The sequence below is a fragment of the Pyrus communis genome, chromosome 17 (assembly GCF_041283825.1).
Source record: "Pyrus communis isolate YQ-2024b chromosome 17, ASM4128382v1, whole genome shotgun sequence".
Classification (NCBI taxonomy): Eukaryota; Viridiplantae; Streptophyta; class Magnoliopsida; order Rosales; family Rosaceae; genus Pyrus; species Pyrus communis.
Window position 1 is genome coordinate 2,518,127 of NC_142581.1, and position 12,984 is coordinate 2,531,110.

Sequence of the window (12,984 nt, forward strand, 5' to 3'; positions counted from 1 at the left end):
GAGTTTCCTGCGCTGTGACAACGAGAAACAAAGGATTCTAAGCATCAACTTGCAATATAGCTCGGCATGACCAAAATATGCTTCGCGGGACTAAATAAGACATCTTAGGGGAAGTTTTGACAGGAATTGAATGTGTCACCTGTTAGCTTTGGCACCGGTATTGGATTTGTAAAATAGCATTCAAATGCAAAGTAGAAAACTAACAGAAATGAACGGATATTACTGCAGATTTATAAATCTCTCTCTTGCCTTCTCTCTTTCGAAAACTACCTCTGACTGGGGGTTGTTAATCCCATCTCTTCCCAGACAACGATATGAGCTGCCAACAAATGAAAGATTTAGAGAGATCAATCACCCCGCAGCAGTAACTTAATAAGCATATAGATTATAGAGTTATAGAGGCTACATAAGATACTTCTAGTCCCCAAAAATATAGATTTTACAGACAAACCATATATCAAAGCATAAATATGCAGAAACAACAGCGGCTAAGTTCCCATCTTCAGCGATCTTGTTATAGTTCAGATCATTTCAATTAAAGATCCTGAGTTTCAATGAAACATTAAAATATTTAACTCTAATTGTTGTGCTCAATGAAATTTTAACAAATATGTGTGAGTTGTAAGTGGTTCATGATTGCCTAATTGAGCTACTTTCCTCCCCAGCCTAAGTATTTCCCAAACACAGTGCAAAGTGACCTTAGCAGTTAGCCCTTGGCGTGCTAATACAATTCACAGTTATGAAAAACAAGGTCAAGTTATCTCAGTTTTCAATTCAAATTGAAGGAGTGAAGAAAAGGATTGTTGGCAACCAACCTGTCGAGCAACCTGAACTAGTCGCCGGCTGTCCCTAGATAATTCATCAGTCGTTTGTGGCTGTTGTGCAACACATTCTTTCTCTTCCGTCCTCCTCTTAGCAGTGTTCTCTTCAAAAGCAGCAGTTTCACCAGGGTTTCTTGAGGAATTCTTGCGCTTCCTCTGGAAAGTGTACTTGAGAAGTCTGCTGTTGTCCACAAGACTAGGAGATCCATTTGATTGTTCTGATGCTCTCGCGTCTTTTAATTCAGAGCTCATCAATGATGCACTTGCATCTTTTAATTCAGATTTCATCAATGATGCATTCACATGTATTAATTCAGAATTCATCAATGATACTTTGACAGTTTTTAACTCAGAGTTAATTAGTGATACATCAGCAGAACCAAGTTCAGAACTCGGAGCCTCTGAATTCTCCATAGCATCACTTTCCGTCATCAACACAGGCACATCTATCAACTCCATGTCCTTGTCTGCTGCATCTTGGACAGCTCCAGATCTATTGATCCCCTTCATGCTCACATTGACACTAGCTGACCCTGATAAAGGATCCACATGACTTCCAATTAATGTCAACCCAGGATCCAGACGAAGCAATGGCTTCATCTTAGCCTCATTTTCAGTTGTGTTTGGTTGATCTTCCCAAGATTTCACACCACCATGATGTAAATAATCAAAAGTCCTGCAGCGGGAAAGAACAGAAGACGGTTGATCAATACTCGTGAGTGAGGTTGTAATGCCATCCTTACTTTTCATTTTCCTTTTCCTTTTTCCCTTCGGAATATTCTTAACTCTGTCCATGAAATAGCAGCTACTATGCTGCAAACTTTCTTCCAACCCACTGGAAGTTCTTGTCATGGCTACATTCTCGGTCTTGATAGAGGACAGGATGCAAGCTTCTTCATCATTTCCATTCACAGAATATATTCTGCAATGAGATTGAACAAAATTTGGTTGGTGAGATTTCACGAGCTCACTAGGATGACATCGGCGTGAAGTTTTGGATTTCCCAAATCGAGTCTTTCTTCTGCGTAATGTGAGTACTTTAGCATGACTTTTGGTTTTTCCCACAGATAAGCCGTTAACTACTTCCATGCTGCTGTCGCTAAAAGAGGGTGAATTACACCTTTCTTCCTCGTCAATTTCTTTGATGACCAACTCATTCTTCCTGGGGGAATTGTGATTGTCTACGTATCCAGAAGGCAGCACTTTCTCATCAATTAAGCTTCTTTCAAATGCACGGATTCTCTGTGTACACCCATTCCTGAGCAGCTCTGGCTCCTTATGTCTCATGATTATTGAGGCAAGGTCAGAGTCAGGGGCATAAAATTTATCCAATTCAGGAACACTTAACTGCTCACTTCGTTTCATTTCATTAAAGAACTTATGCTCAATACCTCTATTTACTTCGATGTTCATTGGGCCTGAAGTTGGAACAGTTTCATGTCCTGAACCTGAAGGAGATAGTATGATGGGCTCAGGTGTCGGATTGTCAGAAAATGATGTATCTTCCCTCGTGATTTGTTCGTCCAAAGGCTTCACTTGGTTGTTATTTAGCCTCTCCAATTCACTCCATACTTGTTTCAATTCTGATCTCAGATCAGTTATGATATCCTCCGCCTCTTGGAGCTGCGCTTCAAGCTCTTCAATCTTTCGTTGTTGGCTCAAACATGTTATCTCCGTGTCACTAGTCTGCATCAATTAAAATATTGATTAATCCAATATAAAAACACTTATAGTAAATGCAATTAGTGGTGATCAGTAGAAATTCCGTAAGGTAAACTAAAACTCTTTGTATCACTCAATTTGCACATGTGTTATTGCAAAGAGAATCTAAAGAACCTTCAAGCAACACCAGACGATGCCAATATAAACTACCAAACATCACAAAAGGTGAAACCTGAAAATTTAGACAAGGCATAACAGATACATCAGAGGAGTTTAAAAATGTGTAGATTGATTGAGCATCAACAAGGAGCGAACATCAACAAAGAGGTTACTGCTAAACAACGACGTTGACATTCTTAACGAGTAGTTAGCGTTCGGGAAAATGCTTTCTGCTTTTCGGGAAATTTAATTGCTTTAACAGAAGACGCAAAGAATCCCAACTTCAAATGTCAAGCTTCTTCAAAGTTCAAAATATCCGAAAATGGCTTCTTTCACTACTACGAATCACTATTACTCTCAAATCTAACACAGTCACATTCCATCCAAACTAGATTATAAAGATTCACTGATTGCTACCTTCCATTTCGTCAAAGTTCAGTATGCTTAAACATTAACAAAGAGCTTTCTTGCTTTTAGAAATTGAAAACTGCTTTTACAGCAGACAAAAAAACACCCAATTTCGAACGTGAAGCTTCATCTAAGTTCAATAGAACAGAAAATGGCCTCTTTCGCGAAAACGAATCGCAATTACAACCTCCAGAATTCCAACACATTCACATTCCATCAAAAAAAAAAAAATCACAAAGATTCAAGATTGAATCTTTCCAAGAACATGAATCCGATCATCAAAACTGGTTCAAAAAAACAGAACCTTCAACTTCGAGGAAGCAAAATTCAGAAAAAAAAATAAAGACAAGAAAAATAAGAAAGAAACAAACCTTGGAATCGAGCATTTGCTTTAAGCGGCAAAGCACGCGAAGCGCTTCACCTTTCGTAAATTGTAGATCGTGCTGGTACCGAAGAGCCTTGCGCTCCGACGCCATTACTCTCGCCGCCGCCTCTTTCGCCGTGTTCAGAATTATCTCCGCGTACGCCTTCTTCAGAGCCACCATTTTCTGCACCATCACCAACAAAACAACGTAAATCAACACCGTAATTTACAAAATGAAACGAAAAGATTTGAAATTGAGGCGGCGGGAGAGGCGGAGATGGTAGTGGCGCCGCCAGTAGTGGTAGAAGGTGGTTGGGAATTTCACCTGCGCCTCGTCGTCCATTTTCGGTAGTTAGCTGTATTGCGTGTGCCTCTGTCTGTTAGGAAACTGAAAGTCCGTTCTCTCTCTACTTTTACCTAATTCTCCCTCAATTCTATTTGAATTACAATGCTTTAACCGAAAATATGATTTCGTTGTATCAACTGTCACGTGATTATATTTCAGTACGATTTAGTTTAGGAGCGTTTTGATATAGGCGCTTCGTTTTTTAGTTTTTTAGATCAAACATACATTCATTTTGAAGATTTGATCAAACATTTTTCTAAAATTTTGGTTATTAATTTCAATTTTTCACATAAATTCAATTTTGTTTAGAATTTTAGTTTTTCACGACTTCTCCTAGACATTTCATTTTTTTTCCCTATTATCCCTATATTTATGCATTTATTATCCATCTCTATGCAATTTTTTTTATTGTTTGTTATATTTTTTACTTTTTTGTGAATATAGTAGAATATTTATAAAAAAAAATTGTTAGATTTTATTATTTAGAAGACCCAACACATAATAAAGATTTGTTTGATTATATAGCTACATCTAGTTACCTATAATATGGACACATTTAGTTTTATAGTGGATTTAATTTTTTGTATTTATCGGTGCATTTGGAATGTAAATGTACCAAAAAGGGTTATCTAATAAAGACATTTGGTTTTGTGGTACATTTATGATTTTTTGTTCATTTGGTCTTTTGGTACATTTGGAATCTAAACGTACTAAAATGGTTACCTGACAATGGGCACATTTGGTTTTATGGTACATTTGAAATTTTAGTACATTTGGTTTCTCTGTACATTTGAAATCTAAACGTACCAAAAGGGTTACATAACAATAGGTACATTTGGTTTTATGGTACATTTGAATTTTTGGTACATTTGGTTTTTCGGTACATTTGAAATATAAACGTACCAAAAGTCGATACTTTTGTTCTTAAATGTACCATAAGTTTTAAGTATATTTTTTATATATCTATACGTGAAAAAAATATATATTGAAGACTTTTTATTGAGACATTTTTAATAGAAAGAGAATTTTTTTTTAAATACTGATAATAAGAAAATGAGGAATTAGTTAATTAAAATTTTGTTTTAATAAAAATATCATTTTATGCGTAGAAGGGGATTCAAAATTAAATTCCTATATTATAGGCAATTAGTTCCTAAGCTAATTTATGCTTCTATATAAATGCATTTAAATTAATGACATAGAAATTAAATGAAAAGAAAATTATTGAGGTGACAATTGATCAAGCACCTTAATCAACTCTTTAAAAGGGATGAATATTGAATCTAACAACTGTAGAAAAGATGTAGGGTATTCTAATTTTCCCTTTAGTTGACTCAATTAATTGGTTAGATCAAACATTTGTACGTCAAACTTATTCTATTGTGAATGTTTCTAAGTTTTAACATTAGGGGAATGACTTATACATATTTGTTGAAATGTCACATTAGAATAACGACATCATGTGTCAAAACTTTTGCGTATAAAATTTCACTATTGATTTTGGATGCTATGGTGACATTTAGACTATGTTTGAATCAAGAATTTTTCGAATCTTAAGGAATTAAGGCTAAATTATAAAATATTAAGGGACTGGAAATGACATTCATAGGCATTGTAAATGCATGTGAAAAAATTTATAAATTTTATATAAAATGAGTCATTTACAAATTTCTCGTAGTATTATAGTTAGGTAATGCTATTCACATATTTATTTTTACTTTTCACACACTCTGGTTAAATTTTGTTCATTGATTTTTTTTCAATTCATTCAATCTATGACGAAAAAACTAAGAGGAGTATGTTAAATGTAAAAACAAGTGTGTGTCGAGCGCCACTCTTACCAGTTTCTCACTGTAGATAGGAGAATGTCACATGAGTCTAAGCTTGCCTTAGTGAGGCTTTGAAATGAAAACGACGTTAGGAATCACAATGGTAGTTGAATTCTTTTGAGATGATGTCGTACAATTTCGGGGGGTTGGTTTCGTCATTTCGCCCGTTTAGGCTCGCAAGAGGAGAAAACGTAGAAAACACGAATAAATAAGCGCATGTAGTTATAATATGAAACAAATTTGACCAAGAAGTATCATATTCAATTCATACGTGCAAAGTTGACTGAAAAGTTCGGATCTTTGAGCATTTCAGACATCACCAAGAAGAACCCACAATTTGTTTTTCCTGCTGAATTGCCCGGATATGGATTCCCGCATCGCCAGGATTTGGATTCCGGTACTGTTATGGGGCTGTGTGAGCACCCATTTCGGCTCTTACGCCGCCGTGGTCGAAGACGACGTGAGGTGCCTTCAGGGGCTGAAGCAGTCGCTGAATGACCCGCTCGGAAACCTGGCGTCTTGGGATTTCAGGAACCACACCGTCGGATTCATCTGCGATTTCGTCGGCGTCACCTGCTGGAACGATCGGGAGAATCGGATCTTTAGTCTGGAGCTCCGAGACATGGAGATCACCGGCGAGGTCCCGAGGGATATCGAGTACTGCGCCAGCCTCACGAAGCTGGATCTCGGCGGGAACGAGATTTCCGGGCCGATTCCCCAGAATATATGCGATTGGTTGCCGTTTTTGGTGACCCTCGATTTGTCCGGGAACGACTTCTCCGGCGTGATCCCGCCGGACCTGCAGCACTGTGAGTATCTGAACATTCTGATCCTTTCGGATAACAAGCTTTCGGGTCCGATTCCCTATGAATTTTCTAGCTTGGGTAGGCTTAAGACGTTTTCAGTGGCGAATAATAAGTTGAAGGGGTCTATCCCTTCGTTTTTCGACGGGTTTGATAAGGCGGATTTTGCCGGGAACAGCGGGCTTTGCGGCGGGCCTCTCGGGTCGAAGTGTGGTGGTCTGAGCAAGAAGAGTGTTACTATTATAATTGCTGCCGGAATTTTTGGCGCGGCGGCGTCTTTGCTGGCTTTTTTGGGGCTGTGGTGGTGGTACCATTTGAGGCTGAGTAAGCGGCGGAGGACGGGAGGTTATGGTGTTGGGAGGGAGGATTGGGCTGAGAGGTTGAGGGCTCATAAGCTTACTCAGGTTTCCTTGTTTCAGAAGCCACTTGTGAAGGTTAAGTTGGCGGATTTGATGACGGCTACCAATAATTTTAGCCCGGAAAATGTGATCATGTCGACCAGGACAGGGACAACTTACAAGGCTCTGCTGCCTGATGGGTCGGCGCTGGCCATTAAGCGGCTTAGGGCTTGTAAGCTTGGTGAGAAGCAGTTTCGATTGGAGATGAACCGGTTAGGACAACTTAGACATCCGAATTTGGCCCCACTTTTGGGGTTCTGCATTGTGGAGGAGGAGAAGCTTTTGTTGTACAAGTACTTGTCGAGTGGGACTTTGCATTCGTTGTTGCACTTAAGTGGTGAGGGATTGGATTGGTCGACTAGGTTTAGGATCGGTTTGGGTGCTGCCAGGGGACTTGCTTGGCTTCACCACGGTTGCCAACCTCCGATTATGCATCAGAACATATGCTCCAATGTGATCCTCCTCGACGAGGATTTTGATGCTAGGATAATGGATTTTGGATTGGCAACGCTCACAGCTTCTGATTCTAAGGAGAGCAGTTTCGTTAACGGTGACTTGGGAGAACTTGGTTATGTAGCTCCAGAGTATCCGAGTACTCTGGTTGCTTCACTGAAAGGGGACGTTTATGGACTTGGAATTGTGCTTCTGGAGCTGGCAACCGGGCAAAAGCCTCTCGAAGTCAGCACTGCTGATGACGGTTTCAAGGGTAGTGTAGTGGATTGGGTGACTCGTCTCTCTAGTTCTGGTCGAACCAAGGATGCCATCGATAAAGCTCTCATCGGAAAAGGGCATGACGAGGAAATTTTGCAGTTTCTGAAGATTGCTAGTAGTTGTGTGATTTCTCGGCCTAAGGACAGGTGGTCTATGTACCAGGTTTACCATGCATTGAAGAGTATGAGCAAAGAACACAGTTTCAGTGAACAAGACGACGAGTTTCCATTGCTTTTTCGCAATCCAGATAAGGAATAAGGATTCCGCTTAAACTCAAATAAAACGGAGAGAGATGACAAATGGTTGCAGAATTCCATATCGAGGTAATTTATTATAAGGTTCATATATGTTAATCGTACGATGTTTAGCTGTATAATCCAATAAACACGCTATAGGTCCTGCATCCCACGAATTTTTTTTGTTAGAGATCCAGCGATATTTACAATATGCTTTCCAGTTCTTCGCCATGGAAAATTGGAACGAAAGATGACAACGGAACTTCTAGTGTAATATATTATATGCAAACAGTTAAATCCTTGCCTTCTATCTGCTCAATCTGTTTTGATGTGCTACTTTTACTGCTTCACACGACGAAAAATTTTCAGGATGTCAAGCTTTTCTGTATCGTGCTAGACTCCATAGACTACCGTGACCTTCAGCTTCTCGTTGTTCAGATTTAAACAAGATTTTGTGTTACGTGCTGATTCTACTGCGTTAAACTGCTTACAACCTCCCTTCGTATTAACTGTGTTTATGATTTAAACAAGATTTTGTTTTGCTTCCAAGGATCAGTTTCCTTTCACTCGTAAAGAAATTAACCGTGTTTATGATCCATTTATGTGTTGGCTAAGAGACTGGTGGATAGTTTATAGGCTTGAACTGCACCTTATAGAACTGAGCCTGACCTAGGCGCTAAGCTAGAACCGAGCAGACAACCAAGCTGGACCTGTTCGATGCAGACTGAGGCTTTCTACTTGTTTTGAGCTGCTCATTAGGAGGTGCTTTCAGTGATGAAAACGTCGGTTTTCACAGAAATATTGATGTTCCAATTTGTCCGGTTATTCTTTTCCACTTCCGAGTTCTTTATACCGGTATAAATACCAACTGGTACCGGAGCAACATGGGGTTTGCAGATTGATGGTTTCAGTTTAACAACTATTTAGGTAGATCAGCGTCGAGCAGGAGAAAAACTGCGCACAACCATGGATGTGCAAGTTTTTTTCGCCGAGCAGGGATGGAACTTGTGGATCGGTCATTCGTTTCCCCGGACTTACAACAAGCTTACGCTTAAAACATATGGAGCAGGTAAAGGATTAGAGAGCATCACTTGGGTATATTTAGAGCGGGACAAATCCTACGCGATAGCAACGAGGTGTGAGTAACTGGTCGACCAATAAGACAACTGAACCACCAACCACTCACATTTAGCAACAATTATGCAAGATTTCTTTTGCATAACTGGTCACATTGGTCACTCTTTAATACAGGTGGATCCTACATGCAATGGTACTAAATGCCGCGTAGCCCACCTCTATATTTAGAAGAGTGGCAACAATGCCGTCAATTTTGTGTGTTCAAGTAGTGTGATTGTTTTGCTACTTAGTACTACGACTTAATGATATTCCTCTTCACTTGCAAGTGAGAGGTCTTCGGTTTGATTCTCGTCAAAGACGAATTTGAATCACATTATTGCTTAGCTCATTGTAAGGTTAAGCCCACCCCTCCCCTTTAGTGTAGATAATATTGTTCAAAAAAAAAAAAAATAGTGTGAGTGTTCTAGCATTGCTTTTAAGTATGATTAGTGACCCGAATTTCGTAATTAATTATTGATATCAAAACCGATATCTTAAGCCAGTGAAAAAGTAATTTGGTTGGAATAGTTTGAAGGGAAAAATCTAATCTTTTTACTGCCTTGATTTTTTAACGCAAAGGTTAGGGAAATGCACTGCACGGAAGAGAGATAATTTTTAGTGTGCAAGAAACATGGCGTAGTATATCAAGTATCATAATATTAGTGGTTGAATACTTAAAGAAAAAAAAAAAATTTAACCACTTGTACTATGTCAGTTGATGCATTCGACCGTGTTTTCGGTATACTGAAAATTTTCTCGAAGGGAGGGGAGAGGAGTCTGTCTCCCATGCGACAAAGAAAAGGACCGTAATTTTGAATCTCACTCGTTCACTTTTGGACCCAGTCCTCCCCTGCCCTCTCGAATCAATCAAAATCAAGCCACAAAAGGAAGCAAAAGTAAAAGCAAACACCACATTTTTAAGCTCCTTCGTTTTCACTTTGCATATTCAAAGCACTTTCTCTTTTTTTTCCTTTTCTTTTCTAAATTCCTTTTTTTTTTTCTTTTTTTTTTTTTCGTTTTCATTTACGTTTGGTGGGTTATGCTTTATGTTATACTTTCCTTGTTTTTTGGGAGATAATACGCATTAAAGGAAGGGATTCGATTGGAAGCCTAGATATCAGGTGCAGCAGTGAACGCCCTTAAACAAGCTCACGCCCCGTGCGTTCAACATCTTTCTTTTCAAACATAAATTAAAAAAAAAAAAAAAAAAAGGGAAATGGGAACCTAATGGGAACCTTTAGTGGAAGGGAATTGCTTTACGTGGGAAACACAAACAACAAAAGCCACTTGAAGAGGGCCTAACTATTAGAAAGCAAAGAGATGAATGACGAATGAGTCACGCAAGTTACGAGCCCCACTCCACTCCAATATGTCTCGTGTGGGATCACGTGACGAGAGAGATATTCACATCATCACGTGAGTGCATATTTCGAGTGACATCAATATATATCATGCGAGGGGGCCAAGACTTCAATAGAGCTATCTGACTAGGCTAATTCTCACATCGGGTGGTACTAGAGTATATCTACTTGGTTTTTTTCAATACAAAAGTGAAATCCACTCCATTAACGTGTCTCCAAAACATTTTAAGCAAACATAATCGAGATACATTCAAAAGTTCTTATCTTTCTCAAGATTCTTGAACGTGTATATTTGGTTTGAGATAAGCTTTGGCTTCTTTCCATGCCCATGAACAACTCTACAGTGAGTCTGCAACAATGCTCGGAACTTGGAAATCGATCAAACTAGTGAGCTTAAGCTTATCTTTCTCCTAAAAAATCTAGTAACTAATCACTCCACAAGTCCTAATTCCTACCGGGCAGGGAAAACGATAATGAACTGAAGGATAAATAAAATGCAGAATGCAGATATATAATTAACTTATTGTACATGCCTCCTGCTCGAGTTCTGATGCTTCAAAACTCCGCACGCCTAGGCTCATGTAGGTGGTTGTCTAGTCTTCTCTGCTCTCCTGTATACACAAAAAGGAAAGCACTAAAATACGAGAGGCAAACAATGTGGGGGCTCCATGGTCTTCTATCATACTTAAGATTACAATTAATATCCCGATTAATCTTGAATTCTTACGGGAAAAAAGAGCGGATGAACATTTTAAATAAATTAACAAAATTAGTAAAAGAAAAAGGAGAAGCTAGTTCTTTATGTTCCGTCCCACAACAAAAGTTGTCTTCTTCTTTCTCCAAGGCCTTTATGTGTTCCTTATAAAAATAAGAGAAAGCTTGGTATATAAAGAAGCTTTTGATAAAGATGGAGACAATCATCAATTTCCATATATAATCTGAAATATAAGTTCCTTCTATTTAACATATATAATAAATATATCAATTTCTTTTGCTCAGTGTTGATTTCAAAGCCGGTTAATAAAGTTCACCGTCACGTCTCATATGAAACGTAATTTATGGAAACAATATATTCTCTTTCCAATTGATGTGATCTGGCTTTTCCTTATATTGGTTTTCTTTCTTTTGGATCTTTGTCTACTGAAGGACTTACCTACACCCCAGGATGCCATTTTAGTTTCCTGGACCAATGATACAATGCCATGAGTTTTAAATTCCCCACACAGCATTGTATTATTGATCTGGGACGCCACAGTGGCATCCCGGGGTATAGGGAAGTCTCTCTCCTCAGTCTCAGTATGCATGTCCCCTTCCCTCGTATTTAAGCAGCTTTAAGCATGCAGCAGACATTATTGTGCGAGAGAGAAATATACTAGTACAAATTGACGAGGGAAAATGAAAGTACCTGTTATGAATGGGATCAGGTCCATTTGGCACTCTTCTTTTGCTCACGTAGATAAAGGTGGAGTCCCAGACAACAGCATGCTTCTCTCTTCCAATCAACTTCCAATGCTTGAAGATTTTAGTGGATGAAACTGTAACGGTTGGTTTTTTTTGGGCACTGCGGTTTACAAGTATTCCAGCAAGGAAAAACAAGAAGACAACCAGAAGCAGAAGAGCTCCAAACAGAGCTCTTAAAACCTTCCTGCGACTCTCCATGTATATGTCTCCCCTTAGCCCCCTCCGACTTTAAGTTTTACCTACTGGCTTTCTGACCACACCTGATGGCCAGTCATTTCTAACCAAGATAAAGAATGTACCAAAAGACCAATGCTTGTGGCGAGAGGACAAAGATGAACTCTCAGACAAGCAAGCACAAATGGAAACACACAGAGAGAGAGAGAGAGAGAGAGAGAGAGAGAGAACAAAAAGGAGAACAGAATAGAACAAATGATTAGGTTGTAACTTGGCGGGTAGAGTTGTTGGTTCTATTTAAAGGCTCATACAAGAAGGCGCTGTATGAGATGTGTATCTATGAGTGTGAGTGGAGAGAGAGAGAGAGAGAGAGAGAGAGAGAGAGAGAGAGAGAATAAGCGGAGAATAATAAACAGAAAAGTTCGTTATTCTAACCCTTTTCTGTGTTGAATGGGTCCATTTGAACCCTCTTTCTCTGCTTTAGTTTGTGTCGTGCAGCTAATTGGGGCTCACTATCCTCCTAATCCTTATGTACTCCCAAGTTTCTAAAAGACATAGAGCCTAGACCTACCCCATTATATACAATCGGGACTGAGGAAGTTGGAACCCCCTGCTTACTGGTGTGCTTGTTCCCCTCTACCGGAAAAATCTTGGATCCGATTGCTGGACCACGTAACCTGTCCAACCCTCCCCACAACAGAGTCGGGTCCCCCTGTATTTGGTCCCACCCAACCACACGCTGGTCCTACAGTCTGAGTCAGCTACCCTATATGGTAGCTGCAGACAAACTCCTCCCTCCCCACCTATGATGAATACTTGGCTCCAGAGTACAAGCTAACCCCTGACTTCTTAACTGAATTAAACTAATCTCACATTATTTAAACGGCCTCACCCACATTCTTCACCCAAACAACAAAAACCAAATGATATCAATGATAATAATATTAATCAACAGAAAGGTGTCAGGCTAAAACTTTGGCTACGGTTGAGAGTTTTCTTGCTTAGTAAGGATCTCGACATATGGTTGTCTGTAATAAAGTAATAATTAATAATAAAAAGAAAGTTCATATGCTACTTTTCGTTCAAACAAAACAATACCAAATTGGATTGGCACTAAGCTTCAGATCAATGTATT

The 12,984-nt window shown here is 39.2% G+C and overlaps 3 protein-coding genes across 3 annotated transcripts; 1 reads left to right on the forward strand and 2 right to left on the reverse strand.

Annotated features, from left to right (window-relative positions):
• Positions 1-67: 67 nt before the first annotated feature.
• On the reverse strand, positions 68-3,863 carry LOC137708726 (uncharacterized). Its single transcript, XM_068447869.2, has 4 exons — positions 3,740-3,863; positions 3,422-3,598; positions 816-2,507; positions 68-319 (listed from the first exon to the last, which is right to left on the reverse strand). The coding sequence occupies exons 1-4, from the start codon at positions 3,755-3,757 to the stop codon at positions 287-289; spliced, it is 1,920 nt and encodes a 639-aa protein (XP_068303970.2). The 5' UTR covers positions 3,758-3,863; the 3' UTR covers positions 68-286.
• A 1,918-nt stretch (positions 3,864-5,781) lies between these two features.
• Positions 5,782-8,056, forward strand: LOC137707848 (inactive LRR receptor-like serine/threonine-protein kinase BIR2). Its single transcript, XM_068446776.2, has one exon. It carries the CDS (start codon positions 5,954-5,956, stop codon positions 7,757-7,759), a length of 1,806 nt encoding a protein of 601 aa, XP_068302877.2. The 5' UTR covers positions 5,782-5,953; the 3' UTR covers positions 7,760-8,056.
• A 2,526-nt stretch (positions 8,057-10,582) lies between these two features.
• On the reverse strand, positions 10,583-12,011 carry CLE25 (CLAVATA3/ESR-RELATED 25). Its single transcript, XM_088689412.1, has 2 exons — positions 11,620-12,011; positions 10,583-10,825 (listed from the first exon to the last, which is right to left on the reverse strand). The coding sequence occupies exons 1-2, from the start codon at positions 11,871-11,873 to the stop codon at positions 10,792-10,794; spliced, it is 288 nt and encodes a 95-aa protein (XP_088545538.1). The 5' UTR covers positions 11,874-12,011; the 3' UTR covers positions 10,583-10,791.
• Between the last annotated feature and the right edge of the window lie 973 nt (positions 12,012-12,984).